General features: G+C 40.9%; 1 protein-coding gene across 1 annotated transcript in view; it reads right to left on the minus strand.

Moving 5' to 3' along the window:
• CNTLN (centlein) overlaps positions 1-24,450 on the minus strand; it is a 537,174-nt gene that overhangs the window by 71,938 nt on the left and 440,786 nt on the right. The window contains exons 22-24 of the mRNA XM_069766280.1: positions 9,435-9,561; positions 8,083-8,220; positions 2,955-3,140 (exon numbers count right to left, since the gene is read on the minus strand). Of these exons, the coding sequence (XP_069622381.1) occupies positions 2,955-3,140; positions 8,083-8,220; positions 9,435-9,561 (451 nt within the window). The remainder of the gene's footprint in view (positions 1-2,954; positions 3,141-8,082; positions 8,221-9,434; positions 9,562-24,450) is intronic.

The raw sequence follows: 24,450 nt of genomic DNA on the forward strand, positions 1-24,450 counted from the left end.
GGTATATATTATCCCTAAGATCTCTAATTGGATTTTGATTAATCACGATGCCCAAATATTTACATTTTTGTGCCACCTTTAAACCACATAACACGGGTACAGTTATGTTATCTATTAATGGCATAATCACAGACTTACTCCAATTAATTGTAAGGCCAGATAGTTCCCCAAAACAATTAATAAGATCAATTGCCCTTGGAAGAGACTGTTCCACTTTCTCCAAAAAGAGTACCAAATAAAAAGCTTTACATAAAAAAAACTGATTTTGCATTGCTATAATCGCCTGTTGATAATTCAGTGATTTCATAAAATTTAACAAGCAGTCTCAGTAAAACCTATATAAACACAAGGAGACAATGCATCTTCCATGATTCTAACTCTAGACCCCAGTGCTAACCTTTGAGACCCTGTATAAAATTAGTCACTTTACTTTTTCCATAATTTCCGGGGTGAATCTGAACTATATAAGCATATAAACAGCCCACATGACAAGCACATATTTATGTACATGTGTTGCTACCATCACATATAGGATAGATCATTTTTAATAGACCCTTTATTATTTTAGTCAGTTTAAACGTTATACAAAGCAAAAAGGTAAAAAATTAAAATATCTATGACACTTAAGAGTGTTTCATGTAGTAAAAAAAAGAAATAAAAGGTCGCATTTTGTAAAGGTTCTTTTTGGATTGACATGGTATTAACCAAACAACGGTAGAGCAGTATCAAAGCCATGTAAGCGCGTTTGTGCATCGCAGCCAATAATATCAATGAGCCAGATTCATGTAAAATGCAAACAGAGTCTTCAGAGTATAATTCAAAGCTGAGCACTCAAGAGTTTGCTTGTTTCAGGGCGCCGAGGTGGATAGTCACAGCTTACTGATAAAGTAAAATGTGAGCCGTCTCCGGGGCCCAAGAGATGTCATGTTGAATAATGCTGGCGATAATACAGCATAGATGAGTGGCTCTGTCATGTCTAACAAAGCAAGATAAAATATTTTATATGACAGAAGGAGACATCCCCTTATCTCCTATAAATTACACAAATGTTCTTTTTATTACAGAGAAAGTGTCTAAAATTCATGAAAGCACGGTGGACCGATCGCAGATATCTAAATTCCATTGTGGCCCACAGATCTATTTGCAAATAACCTCCCCCCATTAAGGCCAACAACCAAAAAAGTTAGAGAGCGTAAGTCACAGAGTCGAATTTCCCAAAGTGCAATATTTCTTCTGCTAGCATTAAACGCTGAAGGGCACATACCACGTTTGCATTTATGCATCTAATATTTTCTATCCTAATACTCCTGTCTACCTCTCTCGATTAACCTTGTTGCAATATGTCAGTGATCTATCCAAATAAAACATTGCCTGTAATAAAGATGAAGGACCTAGGCATCACCTAACTAAAGAGTGGGCAGACTAGGAGTAGATAGAAGCAGGGAGTGTACCAGTCAATCATTCCCACATAGAGCCTCCCACACACAGTAATGCTGGCGAGATCATTCATTACGAGCAATCAACATTGCAAGAAACCAATGACCGGATTAAATTGACAAGGTTTTTTACCGCCATGTTGCATGACCTGCACAATATATGATCGTGGCGTATACAACTTATTGACACGCATCTTTCCATCAATATTTGTTTCCTAGTCTCTTTTCCTTCGGTTAAGCTGGTCATTAATCGTGTTGAGCGAGCATGCTTGGATAATGTGTTATTTGAGCTCGCTTGCGTGCCCACAGAGTGTCTTCGGTGTGCTCGAATACTATGTTCAAGTCCTGGCAGTTGCACGTCCCGTGGCTGTTTGACAGCCCCAACACATTCCGGGATTACCTGTTTGTTAACACACCACGGCAACTTGTTATCAGAATATATTCCCCTCCACAATGTTGGCACATCCTCTACTGTCCTCACTACAGCACCTTATAACCTCTGACAGAGGAATACATTATCCACTAATCCTCAGTACCTACTCAATCGACAGGCTGAGAGACAATCAGAGATAGACGACATCTCGGTGCCCTACCTGACTGATCGGCTCTCTACATTACAGTACTGCTATTATGGTCCGTTCACACGAGCTTATAAAAAAATTAGATTTTCACCCAGGAAAAAAACAGCCATTTTTTATCTCTATGCTGGTCAGTATGCAATCCGTATGGCATCGGGTTTTTTTTTTACAATTACAAGACCAAATTCAGTTTACTCTGTGAAGAAATGCAATGTACCGTATCTGTTAAAAAAACAAAAAAAAACAGATGCTACATAGACGATCCATTTTTTTCTGCGCACCCATAGACTTCAACTGACGAGTCTCCTCTGATTTCTGAAAGAAACTAGGGTATGCTGCGATTTGTACACACCTAAAATCAGTCCGTAAAAAAAAAAAATGCTGAGTTGAATCATATTGTTGTCAATTTTTTTTTTTTTTTTTTTTTTTTACAGACGGCACAGAGACTGAAAATACGGCCCTTGAAGCTACCGGACCTGTTTTATCTGTATATATAGATTGATAGCAGCACTGTATAAGAAGGAGACCACTTTTGTATTGGATGATATGGAGAGACTCGGATGACATGATCTTTGGGGTTGTCATAACTATATTAATAGGTCCCATGGGCTGTTTCTTACTGGCACAATATAGCGGCATAAATTAATATTTCTACATATAATAAGGAAAAAATAATATTGCAACATTCTATTCTACTGTCGGGTTTCTTTTCACGTACCATACACTAATGGGTTCTTGGAAAGGATGGAACCAGCAGATGAAAAATGCAAAGTAAATTTATCAGGACAAGGAGACCCGTCTCTGATATATAGTTCATTTTTTATGCAGATCTTTATTTCCATTCTTTTACTTACAAAAGCAAAAACAATATCAGAATAACTATGGGGGAACACAGAAACCGCAGTATAAGTGGAGCACCGGAAGCAAAGAAACAACATACCATTACAAATGCGACAAACTCTTCAATCCTCTGATTGCCATGCAGGAGTTTACTCTGTAGCCCCTCTAAGGCTTGCTCGCTCTTCATTGCTAAGTTGCGCATTTGTTGTGTAGCCGCCTTTTCCAGCTCAGACATTGTACGTTCGGCTTCAGTCACTTTACTTTCCAAGTCACTGACTTTTCCGCTCTGCGGAACAACAACCTTATGTTAATAATACAGAATGAGCACAAAATGTTGGTGTTAAAGAGAATATCTACCTTTTAACCTCATTTAATTTTTATGCACATTTTTCTTATACAGAGCTCCAACTTGTATTCAAAATGAGCCCGTGATGATTCTAGATTCATTGTTTCAATTAAACCAGAGAGTAAAATTCACTCTTTTTCTAATCTGGTTTTCATTTTATGATGATAGATTCTTTATGTTTTGTAGATTATAGTGGGGGTGGTCATCCTGCTGGAGCTTCTGTTAACAACACTCAGAAATATGCTTTACAGAAGTCACATGAACCATAGGAAAGGTAGACTGGAGAAGTTCATTGAGTTCTTTGGGGAGTTTTTCTAAGCATGCTGTGGCCTGTGTAAAGGTTATTGTGCAGACAAGGAAGGAGGTAATCTATGACCAGTTTTCTTAGGATGATAATGAGATAACTAATTAAAATAATCTGTTTCTAAAGCCTCATTCAGACCTCCTTCAAAGACAGTAGATGTATGGACCATGATGCACAGAATGGCCGTGGGTCCCCTGACCCGAATTTGATAGGAGTCAAAAGAATATGTGAGGCTTTCAAGTTCGGGTTAGGAGACACATGGCAAGTATGTGCAACTCAGACCATATATGAACCATGTCGGATGTCTGAATGTGGCTCATTAATAAGTATTACCATATTATAAGATGTTTTGATAAGAAGGAAAACTAAAAACTAAAAATTAAAGAGGAAACTTGATACAGAAAAGAAATATCTTAGTACCGTGTTAGCCAGGAGATAGAAAAATATTTAGAATTGAGAGTCCTCAGTGGTTGATACCTTTTAATGGCTAACTGAGAAGATGGTAACAAATTGCAAGAGGAAACTTGAACATCACAGAACCACCTCAAGTTAATTACAATTCAAGGATACAATTTGTCCAGCTAGGTAGCATAAGTGGTCGCGAATCATTGTGACCTGATTTGGAGCAAATTAGAGTGATAACAGGCAAAATAGAGAAGCATCAGCAAGACAACCCCCCCAAAAGAGAAATAGTTTATCAGGTGATGAACACAGACAATTATCGTCTACCTATCCTTTTGTATAGATTCTTTTCTAGCTTTGTTGTTTTGTTAGTGTTCTTGTCATTACTAGTACCATGAGGAGGTATGTGCAGCCCACTCATATTGAACAGGTAGTCCCACTCCACCAGGATGGCACATCTATAAGAGTCATAAGCAAGATGGTTTGCAGTATCTCCCAGCACTATCTCAACAGCATGAAACAGATAGCAGGACCCTAGCTGATAAAATCTCCAGAGCCATGGTCAGACCATACTCTGGTGAATTTGGCCCTCAGTTTCTCGTTGTTCAGAACAAAACTCAGTCTTATGTGGCAAGAGTGTATAGGCAGCTCCTGGATGACCAAGATATGGTTGCCATTAATTAACCATCAAATTCCCTAGACCAGAATTTAGTTGAAAACTTCTAGGATAGTATGTATAATTGCATTCGACACTGCTAGTTCGCAACACAGGCTGTCCAGGATCTGACTAATGCTCTGATCTAGGTATTGGAGGAGATCCCAAGATACCATTCTCAGACACTGTTGAGCATTCCGGCACGTGGGGGCCTTACACACTGAGTTACTTTATGATTTGCCATGATGAAATTCTCACAAATTAAATTCACTTGTGATTAAAAATTTTAAATTTGCATTTCAGGGTAATTTGGAGTCCATCCACCAGATGGTTCCCATTAACCGATAAATTATCTTGCCCTCAACTAATTATATGTACACTAATGTTCAAAAGTTTAGGGTCACTTAGAAATGTCCTTATTTTTGAAAGAAAAGCAGTTTTTTCAATTAAGCTAATATTAAATGACTAAGAAATACACTCTATACATTGTTAATGTGGTAAATGACTATTCTAGCTGCAAATGTCTAGTTTGTAATGCAATATCTTCATAGGTGTACAGAGGCCCATTTCCAACAACCATCACTCCAGTGTTCTTATGGTACTTTGTGTTTGTTAACTGTGTAAGAAGGCTAATGGAGGGTTAGGAAACCATTGTGCAAGCATGTTAGCACAGCTGAAAACAGTTTTGCTGATTAGAGAACCTATAAACCTGACTTACCTTTGAGCTAGTTGAGAATCTGGAGCATTACATTTGTTGGTTCCATTAAAATCTCAAAATGGCCAGAAAAAAAAGAACTTTCTTGTGAAAATCGACAGTCTATTCTTGTTCTTAGAAAAGAAGGCTATTCCATGCGAGAAATTGCCAAGAAACTGAAGATTTCCTACAACGGTGTGTACTACTCCCTTCAGAGGAGAGGACAAATAGACTCCAACCAGAGTAGAAAGAGAAGCGGGAGGCCCCACTGCACAACTGAGCAACAAGACAAGTATATTAGAGTCTGTAGTTTGAGAAATTGACGCCTCACAGGTCCTCAACTGGCAGCTTCATTAAATAGTACACACAAAATGCCAGTGTCAACGTCTACAGTGAAGAGGCCACTCCGGGATGCTGGCTTTCAGGGCAGAGTGGCAAAGAAAAAGCCATATCTGAGACTGGCTAATAAAAAAAAGGAAAATACTAATATGGGCAAAAGAAGATTAGAAAAAAGGGTTATGGACAGACGATTCCAAGTTTGAGGTGTTTGGATCACACAGAAGAACATATGTGAGACGCAGAACAACTGAAAAGATGCTGGAAGAGTGCCTGACACCATCTGTCAAGCATGGTGGAGGTAATGTGATGGTCTGGGGTTGCTTTGGTGCTGGTAAAGTGTGAGATTTGTACAAGGTAAAAGCCATACCCTGTGGACAGCGCTTGATTGAAGCCAATGTCATCCTACAACAGGACAATGACCAAGAGCATACCTCAAAACTATGCAAGAAATATTTAGGGAAGAAGCAGGCTGGTATTCTATCTGTAATGGAGTGGCAAGCGCAGTCACCAGATCTCAACCCCATTGAGCTGTTGTGGGAGAAGCTTGACTGTATGGTACGCAAAAAGTGCCCATCAAGCCAAACCAACTTGTGGGAGGGGCTTCCGAAAAGGGGTGAAATGTCTCCAGATTACCTCAGCAAATTAACTGCTAGAATGCCAAACGTCTGCAAGCTGTAACTGCTGCAAAGGGAGCATTCTTTGACGAAAGCAAAGTTTGAAGGAGAAAATTATTTCAAATAAAAATCTTTTTTCCAACCTTGACAACGTCTGGACTAGATTTTCAATTCATTTGGCAAATCATTTGATTAACAAAAGTATGAGTTTTCATGGAAAACACAAAATTGTCTGGGTGACCCTAAACTTTTGAATGGTAGTGTATATCTGGAATGATATTCAGCTTGAATCTTTTGTTTTGATGTATGAATTAAGTGTTTCCTTCATTTATTTTACCAGGGTACACTACTTGTGATAGCATCTCCAATAGTACTGGCCTGGATCTGGGCAATTCTTAATTCACTTTCGTCCCTTACCAAAAGGGAGACTTTAGGCTACTTTCACACTTGCGTCGGTACGGGTCCATCGCTATGCGTCGGGCCGACGTACCGACAAACGTTGTGAAATTTGAGCACGACGTGGGCAGCGAATGCAGTTTTTCAATGCATCCGCTGCCCATTCTGAAGTCCGGGTAGGAGGGGGCGGAGTTTCGGCCGCGCATGCGCGGTAGAAAATGGCGTATGAGACGGACAAAAAACGTTACATTGAACGTATTTTTGTGACGACGATCCTCCAAAACACGACAATAATACAAGTATATGGGTAAAAAACGCATCCTGCGAGCACATTTGCAGCATCCGTTTTTTGCCCAAAATGACGGATTGCAAAAAACACAAGTGTGAAAGTAGCTTTCAAACAGCAACAGCTACATTAGCGTAGAGGGATTTTCTAGCCTTACAATACTGATCCTTAGGATAGGTCATCAAACAACAGATCAGTGGGTGTTCGACACCACGCTCCCTCACGATCATATTGAAGCGAATAGAATCTGAGTTGTAGTACCCTGGAAACAGCTATTACACTGGTAATGGAACCATGCTGTTCTAACGCTGTACACAGTGTGTATCCAGCCATCTCCAAAGCAGCTGGTGTCTAGATCAGAAGTATAGATTGTATATATAAATCTGCATAATCTGGCTGGTAGGTTATTATGTAGGAATGTGGCACATAATGAACCCAGGTAAAGACTGAGCTGTATTAAAGGATGGGGTGATCATGGCAGCAATAAAACTTACGGTCTTGTTCACATGTCATTCTTTCCATTAGTAGGGGTGATATAGGTAGCTCCATCCCCACATTTTATACCTCAAGTCTGACATTTCTACTCTAGGCTAGATATCTACACCTACCTTATTAACCCTTAGTAAGCCTAATGCTTCATCAATTTACTTGTATTCTATTAATTCAATCATTTTCAGAAGGCAAATTTTTAAAAAAAATAAACAAAAAAAAGCAAAAAAATTTGCTCTAAATCAGCAAAAATGTGCCCATTGCTCCATGCGCAGAATCTGCCTGCCATAATCCACAGATGGTATGTAGGTAACAGAGCTCATTCTGATTATAAGGGGCAAAAAATGTGCTATATATGTAATTCCCCTTATTTCTGTACAGATTTATAACATTTAGCAATATTAAATATTCGCCTAAAGGTGTTGCTTCCCTAAATGCCATGACAGAATATGGTTTGGATATGCCAAGAATGTCCAAATGGTGGCAGCTCAGCTCTGACACCTGCCATTTGGTAGTACAAAGCATCAGCGGCTCTAGGAAAGTGCTGGCGATTTTGGACTCAGCACGATTAGCCCATTACATGGCTGCCTCTGAAAAAAAAAAGTACTCTAATCCCCAGTGATATGTCAATGTCTTTGGAGAAACAAAAAAAATTTGATGCTGTGCCACTAACTACATATGAGGATGGAAGCACGCTACATACCTTTTTCTCTAGGTCATCCTTCATTTTGTAGCACATTTGCTCATATTGTGTCTTTTCCTTGCTGATGACATTGAGCCTCTGCTTTAGTGAGTCCATTGACGTCTTCTTGTGCGAACACTCCTCTGTCATTGTCTTTACCTGTAAAATAATGATAAGGCAGGAATAGGCAGGACTGGGGAAGAAGAGGATGACAAAGCGGGGTGCAGCTGATCGAAACCATGATAAATAAGTAAAAGACCTATAGGACGGCACTGCAGAGATGGCTCACACTTCACCACATGTGGAGCACAATACAGTGTCACCGTACCAGCAATTACACGAAGAATCCAATGCATTGCTGGAAATATTTTAATCATTCCTTTATGTACTTCCATTTACAAAGATCTGTACTCTAATTACAGGTGCTATATTATAAATGTGCAGACTGGGCAGAGGCTCCTGACATCACTCATAAATCACCTTAGGCCTGCTCCCTTGGCAAATTATAGGATCCTAATGTTTTATTAATGTTCAACAACAAGTTAAGGACCAAATGTTAATAATAAAAATATAAATCGGATCACAGGCCCAGAGCAAAGGGGAACATACAAGCTTCGGATGATCAAATGTCACCCAAGGGTTATACAGTACGTTGGACAACATTTATTATAGCAATTAACCGGTAAAAAGGGAGTTTATTTGTGTGCGGTAAATTTGTTTTTATTTCACTGGGAGTACATGATGCTTTCCCATAAGACTGAAGGTATACGAAGGACGTTATCTTAGGGCCAGTTTAACGGGGGCACATTTGCACTCGCATTATTGTCCCAAAGCCTGGTCTAACAGCATGATGGAGATCTACGAGGCTGATAATTAGGGCCATCGCATGTGTCACTAGGCTCGGATTTGCAATCACAATATGGGTATAAAATAAACCTGAATTACGCTGAGCCTGACTCAGCGGACAGCGGAAAGGGTTAAAACAATGCATTCAGCTCTGCTAAGCCCCTGCACCTGCCTGCTATCTTGTGAGGTGAGTTAACCGTTTAGTGAGATAAAGGGGCTGAACATGAAATTTAGAGTCAAGTTTATATCCATTAGTGTTTGTTACAAGTGTCGGTAAACTCCGCGCAGCGGATCTAGGTGCCACAACAAACACTTCACCCTTCCGTTTCTGAGCAAACTGTGCTAAAAGCAACGTCGCTTTGTGATCCTTATTACATGTTATTTTTCTATCAAGTTAATGGCTGTCGTGGGAACACGTTAGTCGGTCTCCAAGGTATTATTATGCTGCAGATGCGATGTGTTGCACCACATTCCAAGGTGATTTTATGAATAATAGGCTCAGGGAATAAATATACAGAGTGAATTACCTTCCTTTCAAGACTTTCCAACATTTCTTTGCTCGGTCGTTCGTTTTCCTGGTAGGTTTTCAGCCGTGTTTTCAGATCCTCTATCAAATGCCTTTTCATGTTGACATCCCTTTCCATCCGAGCCACCCTAGAGAGTGAAGGCCCACATTACTACTATACAATTCAGATTTATACTTTCCCCCAAAGAAGCAGATGCGGAAAGTTGTTTTACACATTTAAAACATCAAAACTGGGTACATTCTACGATATGAATGGCTAAGACTATACTGTAGTGAAACAGTAGGTGACATTACCAGCAGGCTTCCATTCACATGAGCCTTACTTACCAGGAAATACACACTTTAATGTAGAAGAATTACAAATTTTGTAATAGAATTTGACATTTTACCTGCAGCATTGCATTAACAAATTCCACATATTGGATCATGTAGTCTGTTAAAAAGTCCCTAAGTTTCCTGATTTTGTAATCATCTACAAGCCATTACTACATGTAAAAAATATTAAACATTTTCCAATCTACACTTTAAATTAAAAAAGTACTGGAAAATCCTTTCAAGTGGAGTACCTCCTCCATTTGCTGCGTGTGCACAGATTATGAAACAGTTTTTGATTTGTTCTTTGCTCCTCCCCTTGAAATTAAGATGCAAAGTTTCCCTGTTAGCCAGCTAGGTATACACCACAGAATTTACCTGTGGGAGTTTTTTTTTTTACCTCTATGATGCTGGCCAATCAAAACATAGCCATGTCATAGAGGGGAAAAAGCCCGCAGAGAAGGTCACAGCTGCAGCCTGGCTCAGTGTGTTCTCCTGAGACAAAATTGGTCACTTACCGAATAGCTGCCTCTTAAACCTGGAGCGTTACCGATAATCAGCTGTTCGGCTCTGCAGCCGTGACAGTCACAACACATGCATGGAGAGCCCAACAAACAGGCACCACATTGGAAAGTCATAGGGAAGTCTTTCTTTTAATGTGCAGCACTGGATAGTGTGTTACTGGACCTACAGCCTAACGTTGCTGGGACTTAACTTTTGAGTCAGGGTCGGTTTTAAGATACAAGACAGCTCACATGTAGGAAAGAAATATATAACACAATTAATTACACTAAAATACACAGCAACAATAACAGCCCCAGGTGGAGGTAGATGGAAAGCGTGCTGAGTATGCGCCACGTGGCAGGTAGAATAATTTGATTATTCACTAACTAGGTTAGTTATCTTGTGGAGTATGTAGTATCCACTTATAATTATAAAAGCATCTGTGCCGACCGAGGTAGATAGGTCTGCATCATAGGGAATTGCTGCTTATACCTTGGAAAGCACGATTTATTGGAACCTCGGAAGTATTTCTTCTGGGCAGTGTGGTCTTCAGTTCATAATACAGCCCTAAGCACTTTACATAACCTCGTGTAATAAGAATAGTATATGATACATGTGGTCAATCAAATATAGTTCTGGATCTACCTCATGTAGATCATGCCATTACTTTGCTAAATTCCGGAACAAATGCAAGTTTCTAAGGTATTTAAGACCACATTCACATGAAAAATATTACCATCTATATACATAATTGTCTAAGGGGTACTTCCGTCTGCCTGTCTGTCCTTCTGTCACGGTTATTCGTTCGCTGATTGGTCTCGGCAGCTGCCTGTCATGGCTGCCGCGACCAATCAGCGACGGCCACATTCCGATTAGTCCCTCCCCTGCACTCACTGCCCGGCGCCCGCTCCGTAATCCCCTCCACTCACCGCTCACACAGGGTTAATGCCAGCGGTAACAGCCCGCGGTGTAACGCACTCCGTTACCGCTGCTATTAACCATGTGTGTCCCCAACTATTTACTATTGATGCTGCCTATGCAGCATCAATAGTAAAAATCTGTCATGTTAAAAATAATAAAAAAAAAAAACCTGCTATACTAACCCTCCGCCGCCTTTCTCGCTCCTCGCCACGCTCCCGGGACCGCTCTATTGCAAGCGGCAGCTTCCGGTCCTGTCCCAGGGCTGGTGTGCGACAAGGACCTGCCGTGATGTCACGGTCATGTGACCGCGACGTCATCATAGGTCCTGCTCACACCAGCCCTGGCACCGCAAGCTGCCGCTTGCAATGGGGCGGTCCCCGGAGCGTGGCGAGGAGCGAGAAAGACAGCGGATGGTGAGTATAGCACGACTTCAAATGGCTATAGGTGAGTATATGTTTATTTTTTTTTAAGTCTCTATACTACGTGGCTCTGTGCTGGGCAATATACTACATGACTGTGCAATATACTACGTGGCTCTGCTATATACTATGTGGCTGGGCAATATACTATGTGACTGGGCAATATACTACGTGACTGGGCAATATACTACGTGGCTGGGCAATATACTACGTGGGCTGTGCAATATACTACGTGGACATGCATATTCTAGAATACCCGATGCGTTAGAATCGGGCAACCATCTAGTAGAATAATAAAAGCTCAGCAGATTTGAAAAACCCAATTACAAATTTTAAGTGTTACTTCAAAGAGATTGTAATTAGTGATGAGCAAGTATACTCGTTGCTCTGGTGACCTCCGAGTATTTATGACTGCTCAGAAATTTAGTTTTCATCGCGGCAGATGAATGATTTACAGCTACTAGCCAGGCTGAGTATATGTGGGGGTTGCCTGGTTGCTAGGGAATCCCCAATAGGCTAGTAGCTGTAAATCATTCAGCTGCCGCGATGAAAACAATCTCCGAGCAGTCATGAATACTCGGAGGACCCCTGAGCGTGCTCGGGAAAACCCGAGCAACGAGTACACTTGCTCATCACTAATTGCAATGAATTATATGGAATATAGTGCTCAGGCAAACACTCACATCCACAAAGAATTAAAGAGGTTGTCCACTACTCGGACAATCACTTCACAATTACTAAACATCTTCCCCCATGTAAAATAAAAACACCTTGCAATCACTTCCGTTGTGGGCACTGATCCAATGATGTCGAGGCCGGGGCTTGAATTACATAAATTCTAAAGCCAATCAGCTTCTGCAAATGGGTCCCTTCATTCTCACTTCCTTTGAATGAAGCTGAAAATTTTAAGAAGGCAGAATTGAGCTGATCAATCACTTCCTCCTGAAAGAAGTGAGAGTGAAGCTTCTCATTAGCGGCTGCTGATTGGCTGCAGGGCTCAAGTGACATAACGCCACATGAGCCCCGATGCGGACATTGCTGGCATAGGAACCCAAGGTGATCAGACTGTTTTTATTTTACACTGGGGAAGTAATTGAAAAGGGGTTGTCCAAGTTACACAAAAAACAAAAGACTTTACACCTGTATATGCATAATTAGTATAATAAAGTAGATAAGTAATTATAAGATAAGTAAATTTGATAAAAATAAATACAATTCTAAGTAATGTATAGACCAATCCAAAGGATTTACAGATCTCCACAGGGATTTCAAGGAAAAAGAGATCCAATCAGATCGACCAATAAAACCAAAAAAATAAATACGGTAGGTACTATACAGTCCTAAACAAATATAGTTCAAGGGAAATTACACACTAATTAATAGGCATGCAACAGTCAGTCTATTAAGCGTGTATTGAAGGGTGCATCTATATTACTGTTTTATTAAACTTGAATTTGGTTTGGTTACAATACTGGTCAGAACATTACGTATTATGGAAGCCAATAGAAATACTTGTATTAGTCTTTTGGATCACTCCATAAGAAGTATGTCCTGTATTGTACACTGTATACTTGATGTGGAAGTGATCCTTTAATAATCAAAAGCTACAGTATGTAGTTAGAATTATTGAAGATGAATGTGGCAAGATTGTCCTTCACCACTGGATTGAATAAATTCATCCATATGGGCTTAGGCCCCTTTCACACATCAGTTTCTTGCCATCAGTTGCAATCCTCCGAATTTTGAAAAAAACGGATCCGGCGACTGATGCCGCCGGATCCGTTTTTTCTCATAAACTTGTATTAGCGATGGATGGCTTCATGTTTCATCCGTCGTTCGCCGGATCCGTCAAAAAATTGTTTGTCCGGCAGCCAGAAACAACGGACAAAGTAACGGTTTTTCTCGCCGTCCATCGTTTGCTAGAATAAAAGCCTATGGCACCGAATCCGTCAAATGACGGAATCTGGCGACGGATTCCACTTTTTTTAACTGAGCATGCTCCAATCCAATTAGCCAGATCCGCTTGTCGGATCTGTCCAAAAAACTGATCCGTCACATCAGTTTTTCACAATCTGCGACGGATCTGTCGAGCCAACGGATTGTGACTGATGGCAAAAAAAAAAAAAAAACTGATGTGTGAAAGGGGCTTTAGATAGTAATCCTCCTCTTCTATTCAGGGCTTTATTGGTTATGTTGCCCAAACGCCTGGATATGTGCCATATCTGGTCTCCTGGCTATCAGCTAACACTTAGGGTACCATCACACAGTGGCATTTTGATCGCTACGACGGCACGATTCGTGACGTTCCAGCGATATATCCGTGACGTTCCAGCGATCTCGTTGTGTCTGACACACTCCTGCGATCAGGGACCCCGCTGAGAATCGTACGTCGTAGCAGATCGTTTGAAACTTTCTTTCATCGTCTAGTGTCCCGCTGTGGCGGCATGATCGCATGGTGTAACAAAGGTGTGCACGATATTGTATACGATGTGCGCATAGTAACCAACGGCTTCTACATCGCACATACGTCATGAAATGATCGCTCCAGCGTCGTACATTGCAAAGTGTGACAGAAGTCTATGACGCTGGAGCAATAGTGTTACGATGCTGGAGCGTCACGGATCGTGCCGTTGTAGCGATCAAAATGCCACTGTGTGACGGTACCCTTACTGTGTGTGTGTGTATATATGTATGTAAAACCCTCAACACCATAGCATTTGTATAAACTGATCGTTCTTTGTAAATGTAGATAAAGTAACAAATATCCTGCAATATAGTATAAAGATGATCTGTTGTCACACTGAACGTGTTTCATAATCTCCCAGGTCTCTTTTTTAACTAGTTAGTAAAACTTCTCGTATTTCCCCTCAAAAGCCATGATAGAGCTATGGTTAAACCCTTTATTGGAATTCCATAATATAACTACTTAAACCATACATCAACTCTCATATATAAAATATAAAAATACAAATATATATGATAAACAATAATAAAAAAATAAATAATAGATATACTGGGTGTTGGAAAAAAAAAGGGTGGTGAACACAGAAACAAGATATTAAAACAAAAAAACAACAATATATTAACACAAATTTATTTTGCGACAAACCCAAGTTCAGAATATATTTGCCCATAACTACTTCTAACCATAAAAGCGCTGCACACTGGAGGAATGTTTAAAACTAAAAGGTGCAGAATCATTAATAGTTTACAGGACGATATGGGAAAGGAAGGGTATAAAATCTACACCCTTATGCTATAGAACCATACATCTCTTTCAATTGAGAACAGAAAAAGGAAACTACTTATCACAATGTAAAAGACTGGCCTTTATACTATTAAATTATTTATTTTTTATCATATCATACTTTAACATTTTTTCTAGATGTACCTTTCTCACAAGTATCTCAATTAATACATTTATTGTATACTAAATTATGGATATGTGGGTGACTTTTTGTTTAAATTTTTCACTCAATATAGATTTTAAACTCCATAAGCATCCATTAATTATTCCTTTTGATACTACACAAGTCATAGATAAGCCTCACTGAATTACAATAGGGTCAATAAAAGTGTGATCCACCTGCACATTTGTGTCAGAAATCAGATTTTTGGCCTCAGATCTGTGCCACACGTTCATTAAAAAGCCCAAAACAAAACCAGTAGTAATCACCAGAAAAATAAAAAAAAAGTCTTAACAAATGTCTGGGGCTTGCTATTCTGATCTCAACATCATGGATATGAAAGTATTAGTATTAAAGGTAACTTCAAATCCTATAGACAGAGGAATCTGGGTGTAGGAACTCATGACAACCAAGTCACACAGTTTTATGCCATTCTGCATCCATTAAGGAACGTGCCCTCAGACCTCATGGGGGCATCACAAGCCTCGGACCAGACATCAGAGGACAAGAGAATGCCTTATCGATAAACTGCTCCAATATTTACTACCACAACTGTCTTCTCTCCTTCCCATTCTGATAGTTCTGCTTCACGTCACTAGTCTTATTTACTGCACTATTCCTGTGTCCTTGTATGTATCAATATATGACTTCAGACATTGGGGCAAATTCCTCAGGCAGATTTTTGGCATCAAAACTACTTGAAAATGTCAGAATTTTGGAGCACTCCGCAGTTGCACAAACATTTTACAACTTCTAGTAATTTTACACTGGACCCAGCCAACACCCCAATTTTTTTTTAGAAGAAGGCAGAGCTCAGACGGGGCTGTAATTGACACAAATCATATAAGAAAAAAGCACCAATAAATACCAAATATAAAAGCAACAAAGTTTATTAAATATATTTAGAGTAAGAACACAAAATAAACAAAAAAGGGAATGTGACAGGGTGAGCCAGAAGCAGGTGGCACCAAACAGAGACAGGTTCCCTCAGGTATGTACATACACATGCAGTAGATTATGCTCAGGACTAGATAAACCGATACAATGTGCAGAGATACATATATGCACAAAGAGAGTGTGGGGGGCTGTATACCACCTGTACACCGAGAGCGAAAAAAGACCCACAAAAGGATCAAGTAATGAAAGTACGTACCTAGGTGAACACTGGAGCTCTGAGGTGCCACCGTCCCCAACGCGCGTTTCGGCGCTTAAGCCTTCTTCCGGGGGATGGCATCCTTAGAGAACCAGGGTGTTAAATAAGGCAGATCGCCCAATCAGCCCACCGGAATAGTAAGGACACTGTGTGAGTGGCGCATGTGAACGCCAACAAAACCGGAAGCAGCAGCGGACGAGGGCGTCACCAGGCATGCCGGACCCAACGCGAAGCCCTGCCCACATGAAACACGTGAGCGGAGACAGACGCGCGGCCCCAGCAGAGACCAGGACAAGACGCCGTCACCCGCGGCCACCACCAGAAGGCGGCGCACATGCGCACCACAGTGCCCACACCAATAAACACCGGAGCAGCCACTATAAGTGTAAAATGTGCAGAATATAGATGCCACAATAAGTAGATGCATAATTATAACCAGCTTGCTAAGCAAGTAAAAGTGATACACGATAAAATTACATGTGAAGGTGTGACAAATAGTGCATGGTAGGTAACCACATTAGAACAATATAAAGACATAATAACATACAATAAAATTGCATGAAATGCAAGTAATAGCAAAAAAACCACACAGCAATGGCTGCAGGCTAGTGGAAGTGCAAAAAACACAATAAATACAATAAAAATGGCTGCAAGGCACTGTAGGATAAACGTAGATAGATCCACGATGAGTACAAGGACGAAATGCAGTAGTTTCTTCTGGGGCTGAATGAACATACGAATAAGTGAAGTAAGCACTAAAAACAGGATAAAAAATTAAAGATATTGTTAAACAATAAAATAACACCAGATGTTAAAAATGCCAAAATTAAAAAAGCAACAAGTTTATCAAGGGGGATTTATAGAAACGGGGCGAAACTAAGAACCTCATTAAGGCCTTGCGGATGAACTGTGCGGAGCCTCCAAATCCAATAAGATTCTCTCTGCGCCAATAGGCGACTAGAATTACCACCACGTAGACCAGAAACAATCCGGTCAATACCCTTCACATGGAAGCCAGAGGGGTCACAGGAATGGAATTTTCTAAAATGGCGCAGGATGGTTTTCAAGGCCTCAACATTGTCCTCTTTGGCTGCTGCTAGAATATCGCGGACATGTTCCCGTGTTCGTATTTTTAATGCTCGTGTGGTAAGGCCCACGTAAATCTTGTTACATGGGCATGATGCATAATATACAACCATAGTGGTTGTACACGTGATAGTTTGTGTGATCACGAACTTACGGCCATCTGAAGAAAAAAAGTCCTGAGCGGGGACAATGTTGGGGCATGCCACACACCTGCCACAGGGTTGGCATCCCCAAACACTGACTCGATGGGCGGAGCCAGCAGAGAAGATGGAAGGTGGAGGACTAGGTGTAAGATAACTCTTTACAAGATGGTCACCCAGATTTTGGGATCTGCGGGCCGTGATTGATGGTTGGGATGGTAAATATTGGCTGAGGATTGGATCGGCCAGAAGAATCGGCCAGTATTTGGTGACAATATCATACATACTCCTCCATTGAGAATGATATTGTGTGACCAATCTTACCTGTGAGTTTTCCTTGGTTGTGCCAGCAGAATATAACAATTGGTGCCTTCCAGTATTTCTAGCTCTGTTATACGCTCTCTTGAGACACCTCTTGCTATAACCCCTTTCCAAGAATCGTTGCGTCATCTCTCTAGCTTGTACCTCAAAAGCTTCATTAGACGAACAGATCCTCTTGATGCGGAGAAACTGGCCAACAGGGACAGAATTAATCACATGAGGTGGGTGGGAAGATGAGGCATGCAGTACAGAATTGACCGCTGTCTCCTTACGGAAGGCATCGGCAAGCAAGACACCATTTTCACCCCTCCTCACAGAGACATCCAAAAAATCAATCGAATCAAAATCAAATTTGTATGACAAATGAATATTCAAATCATTGTTGTTCAATTCAGAAAAGAAAGACTGCAACTCATAAGTGGTACCCCGCCAGATCAGGAAAATATCATCAATGTAGCGGGCCCAAAAAATGACCCGCTCCATTGATGGACCCTGATCTGACGAGAAGAGGTTCTTCTCCCACAGCCCCAGGAACAGATTTGCATAAGAAGGCGCACAAGCCGCGCCCATCGCAGTTCCCTGGAGCTGCAGGTAGAAGGACCCATTGAATAAGAAAAAATTGTGAGTTAACAAAAAACGTAACAGAATAATCAAAAAATCATTGTCCCTGGAGGAGAAGCTAGTCATGGACAAAAAGTATAGGACCGCCCTCAAACCATCCTGGTGACGAATATTCGTATAAAGCGACTCAACGTCACATGTGACCAGGATCATATCCTCGTCAATATGTACGGAGTCAATCTTTTTGAGGAAATCAGAAGTGTCCTTCAAATAAGAAGGAATGGTCTCCACCAGGGGTTTGAGGAACGAGTCAATATACTTACCGATGCCCTCCGTAAGCCCACCCACCCCAGAGATGATAGGCCTACCTGGAGGACTGCGCAGGTTCTTGTGCACCTTAGGGAGGAGGTACAGTGTAGATATGCGAGGATCCTTAATCAACAGAACATCACGTACTTGTTGAGTGATTATGCCGTCATCCAAAGCCCTTAGTACAATTTTTGACAATTCCCCCTTATAGGAAACAAGAGGATTGAAGGTTAGTTTCTTGTAACAAGAGGCATCTCTGAGGAGACGGTAAGCCTCAGAGAGATACATCTTGATAGGCCAGATCACCACGTTCCCGCCCTTGTCAGCCGGTTTGAAAACCACATCTTTAAGTTTTTTTAGTCTGCTCAAACCCAAGGCTTCAGCCTTAGACAAGTTGTTATAACTAGTAGACGTGGAAATCCTGTCAAACTCATTAGAAACAAGTCTGACAAATATGTCGACATTGGGGCATAGAGACAAGGGCGGGAACCTGGCAGACCTCGGGCGTAAAGATGACGGCAACCTACCCAAAGAAGGACCAATATGCTCCCGGGCCAGTTCCTCCAGCATTCTAAGGGCCAACTGTTCTTCGGGTAGAGGAAAAGCCTGTTGAATGTCGTCACTGTGGTGCCATTTTTTAAAAATAAGAGACCTAGCAAACATATGTAGGTCCTTAAGGGCCACGAAGGGATCAAACCGCATGCTGGGAGAAAATGTAAGGCCTTTAGAAAGTAAACAGATCTCATCTGAACTTAAATTGTGCTCTGATAAATTAATTACCTTAAGGGCATCGTTTTTATTCAAACGCTCTGGGCCACGCTTATTACTATTAGATTTCTGGTCCCACTTCCTCTTGCCAGAGTTGCCAAAACGGGTTTGCATAGAGCGCTGTGATGTATCCGATGTTTCCCCAGAAGATGAAACCGAGGAGACGGAAGGGGATCTCTGACTCCTATTAAAAACTGTTTTTTTCCATCTATATACAGTTTTACGTTGGAAATCAGTATTAGCACGAAGTAGTTTCTTAGCGTGTGTAGTTTTAATCTGGGATTCCCAATCCGCTGAGCTTTTATCTAAAGTATTGTTAAATGCCAGAATATTCTCTGCAGAGGCCAGCTTCTTATACTCCACAAAGAGACCATCAATCTCAGTTTCCAGTGACAAAACAGATTTCTTATTGTACTCAACCAGTAGTTCCATAAATTGAAAGGATGCTTTAGTGCAGACTTCCTCCCATCTAGTGGTAAATGTATCGTCAGTAATCGGGAAGGAGGGAAAAACCTGAATACGTAGGCCACGTGGTATAAGGTTCTTTTTGAGATAATTCTCCAGGAACGCCCTGTTCCACCAAATCTTAGTCCGTTTATGCAGCAATTTTTTAATATGCAATTGCAATGCTGTAATATCCCCTTGATCACCTGTTGCTGCACTAGCAGAACCACTGTCAAACACCTGTGCAACCTGTGATTGCCAGGCCACATCCCTGGATCTGTAATCCATTAGACCTAAAAGAATCTGTGAAAATACACAGCATCAATATAGAGCAAAAAAGATAAGGTCTGCACCCACTACCACGTCAGGAATGGTGCAAAAGTATAGAGGTAAGTGCCACTAATAACACAAATCATATAAGAAAAAAGCACCAATAAATACCAAATATAAAAGCAACAAAGTTTATTAAATATATTTAGAGTAAGAACACAAAATAAACAAAAAAGGGAATGTGACAGGGTGAGCCAGAAGCAGGTGGCACCAGAGACAGGTTCCCTCAGGTATGTACATACACATGCAGTAGATTATGCTCAGGACTAGATAAACCGATACAATGTGCAGAGATACATATATGCACAAAGAGAGTGTGGGGGGCTGTATACCACCTGTACACCGAGAGCGAAAAAAGACCCACAAAAGGATCAAGTAATGAAAGTACGTACCTAGGTGAACACTGGAGCTCTGAGGTGCCACCGTCCCCAACGCGCGTTTCGGCGCTTAAGCCTTCTTCTGGGGGATGGCATCCTTAGAGAACCAGGGTGTTAAATAAGGCAGATCGCCCAATCAGCCCACCGGAATAGTAAGGACACTGTGTGAGTGGCGCATGTGAACGCCAACAAAACCGGAAGCAGGAGCGGACGAGGGCGTCACCAGGCATGCCGGACCCAACGCGAAGCCCCGCCCACATGAAACACGTGCGCGGAGACAGACGCACGGCCCCAGCAGAGACCAGGACAAGACGCCGTCACCCACGGCCACCACCAGAAGGCGGCACACATGCGCACCACAGTGCCCACACCAATAAACACCGGAGCAGCCACTATAAGTGTAAAATGTGCAGAATATAGATGCCACAATAAGTAGATGCATAATTATAACCAGCTTGCTAAGCAAGTAAAAGTGATACACGATAAAATTACATGTGAAGGTGTGACAAATAGTGCATGGTAGGTAACCACATTAGAACAATATAAAGACATAATAACATACAATAAAATTGCATGAAATGCAAGTAATAGCAAAAAAACCACACAGCAATGGCTGCAGGCTAGTGGAAGTGCAAAAAACACAATAAATACAATAAAAATGGCTGCAAGGGCTGTAATTGAGTAGGCTCCAGAAATTCATCACAATTTCTGCCACAGATATGGCATATGCATTCCTGCAAATATACACCATACATTTCTTGAAGACACAAAAATGCACAGAGAGGTCAAAAATACTCTGTTGAAAAAAAGTCACAGTAAATAAGCAAGTGCTAGTCAAAAAATGAAAAAAATACAGGGTATTTAGTCAATACGTTTTTTTTTTTTTGCAAAAAAATGTATGTTAAGCTGCTCCACCAATTGCCAAGGTATACCATAATAGAGCAGTCCTATCTAATGCATATAATACCTATCTGATGTATTTAAAAACCTGATCATCTGTATAGTACCTCTATAAGCAGGGTTCAGAAGGAAAAAATATACATGTGGACATGCAGGAACAGCTACAATGGAAATGACCCACAAAGGAGTGGTGGACTCCCCAGTCTTGTAGAAACAAGAGAACAATTATAGGACCAAAAACACATGGGCTACTTGCATAGTGAACAAGTCTGTAGAAACCTGTTCACACCACCAAAGAACTTGAAGACACAAAAACGCACAGAGAGGTGAAAAATACTCTGTTGTAAAAAAGTCACAGTAAATAAGCAAGTGCTAGTCAAAAAATGAAGAAAAAAAAATACAGGGTATTTAGTTAATACGTTTTTTTTCTCTCTGAACCCTGCTTATACAGGTACAATACAGATGATCAGGTTTTTAAATACATCAGATATGTATATAATCCCTATCTGATGTATTTGACTCCCCTCTAGTCAGCCCTCACACAGGGTTAATGCCATCGTTAATGGACCGCTGTGTAACGCACTCCATTAACGCAGCTATTAACCCTGTGTGACCAACTTTTTACTATTGACGATGCGTATGCAGCATCAATAGTAAAAAGATCTAATGTTACAAATAATAATAAAAAAAAAAAAGTTATTCTCACCCTCCGGCGTCGCGCCCTGTCCTTGGCAGTGCAAGCGGCAGGTTCCGATGCCAAGTATGCTATGCGAGAAGGACCTGCCATGACGTCACGGTCTTGTGACCGCGACGTCATCACAGGTCCTGCGCTCATACCAACTCTGGGAACGGAAGCTGCCGCGTGCACCGCACACAGGCGCCAGGACTACAAGGGGCCTTCGGAAGGTGAGTATATGTTTATTTTTTATTTTAAGTCTTTTTTAACCTGTTACATACGTGGCTGGGCAATATACTACGTGACTGGCCAATATACTACGTGGCTGGGAAATATACTACGTGACTGGCCAACATACTACGTGGCTGGGCAGTATACTACGTGGCTCTGTGCTGTATACTACGTGGCTCTGTGCTGTATACTACGTTGCTGTGCAATATACTACGTGGCTGGGCAATATACTACGTCGCTGGGCAATATACTACGTGACTGGGCAATATACTACGTCGCTGTGCAATATACTACGTGGCTGGGCAATATACTATATGGCTGGGCAATATACTACGTCACTGGGCAATATACTACGTCACTGGGCAATATACATGACTGGGCAATATACTACGTCACTGGGCAATATACTACGTAGCTGGGCAATATACTACGTAGCTGGGCAATATACTACGTAGCTGGGCAATAGACTACATAGCTGGGCAATAGACTACATAGCTGGGCAATAGACTGCGTGGCTGGGCAATAGACTGCGTGGCTGGGCAATAGACTGCGTGGCTGGGCAATATACTACGTGACTGGGCAATATACTACGTGGCTGCGCAATATACTACGTCGCTGGGCAATATACTACGTAGCTGGGCAATATAGTACGTGGCTGGGCAATATACTACGTGACTGGGCAATATACTACGTGGCTGGGCAATATACTACGTGGCTGGGCAGTATACTACGAGGCTGGGCAATATACTTCGTGGCTGGGCATTATACTACGTGGTTGGGCAATATACTACGTGGGCTGGGCAATATACTACGTGGACATGCATATTCTAGAATACCCGATGCGTTCGAATCGGGCCACCATCTAGTTTAGCCAATAAAAGATATCAACTACAGACTCCCAAGTTGTTATTTTACAAACATAAGCATTTATTTTAACAAGATTTCAACAAATAACCAGGATGTCTCTAGGGTTCCTGCGGGAACAGCACTGCAATCGAGCAGTTATAGCCGGGTAAATGGGGCTCAATGAAGAATTCATAAGCATCATTTCCAATAATTACTTAGTGCCTAGAAATACCACAACCAGAAACATCCAAAGAGACACATAGTAAGAAAAAGTACACACAAACAAGCTATAGGGTAAAAGTACTTCCATAAGAACATGCGGACATTAATGTTCTAATGATGCAGGGCTCAGGATACTATCTTGGAACTCAGGGAACACGTCTTCCCCAAAAATCTAGGGCAACTCTTGTGACAATCAGGTTCTAGTAATGAAAAGTGTTGTATGATAGCTGAATACCATATATTGTACTCAGCCGGGTAAAATGTGGTGATTAAAATATTTTCGCTTGAGAAATTTTTTAAATCAAAATGCCCTTACATAGAATAAGACAAAATCAGTATAAGGGAATGTGCAAACGTTCAGTATTTGCAGGCGAAAAATCTGATGCGTTGGTAGGAAAAATGCGGTTTAAAATAAATGCATTTTTTATGTGTTTATTTTTATGCATTTTCCCCACTCATAATTATGGGTAAAAAAAAATTACATTCTGCAGATTTACATCTGCACCAATTCAGCAAAGAAAAAATTAGCAACGTGTGCAAGAGGCTTCAGGAGTCTCTTTTCTGATACTAGGAAATATTTCAAGCTTTTTGACGAAACTGAGAAGAAAAAAATGTGCTAAAAATACAAAGTGTGCACAGACCCTTACACGTAAATATTTGGGGGCCAAACTGATGGTTCTCGGAGTGGAAAAAAAAAATCAGGAAATATCATATGGTGAACATAGAAACAAGGTGTAATAAAAATAAAAAGAACATTAATACTAATTTATGTTGCTACAAATCTCCTTTGTTCGCTTATAACTATTTCTTCCCATAAAGGCACTGCACACTATAGAAATGGCTAAAAAGATGCACAATTATGAATAGTTTCTAGTAGGATATGGGAATAGGAAGGGTAAAAAGCTATACCTTTATTTTGTAGAGCCATATTCCTGGTAAGAACAGATATATGAGAATACTCAGAGCATACTAGCGACCACAACGCTGGAAGTGGATACAGTCGGAAAACACTACAGAACTAAAATTATATATTACACATCAATATTCATTAGGAGGAAATGTAATAATCTAAAAAAAAAAACAATTACTA

This window comes from Ranitomeya imitator, chromosome 1 (assembly GCF_032444005.1).
Source record: "Ranitomeya imitator isolate aRanImi1 chromosome 1, aRanImi1.pri, whole genome shotgun sequence".
In the NCBI taxonomy this organism is placed as follows: Eukaryota; Metazoa; Chordata; class Amphibia; order Anura; family Dendrobatidae; genus Ranitomeya; species Ranitomeya imitator.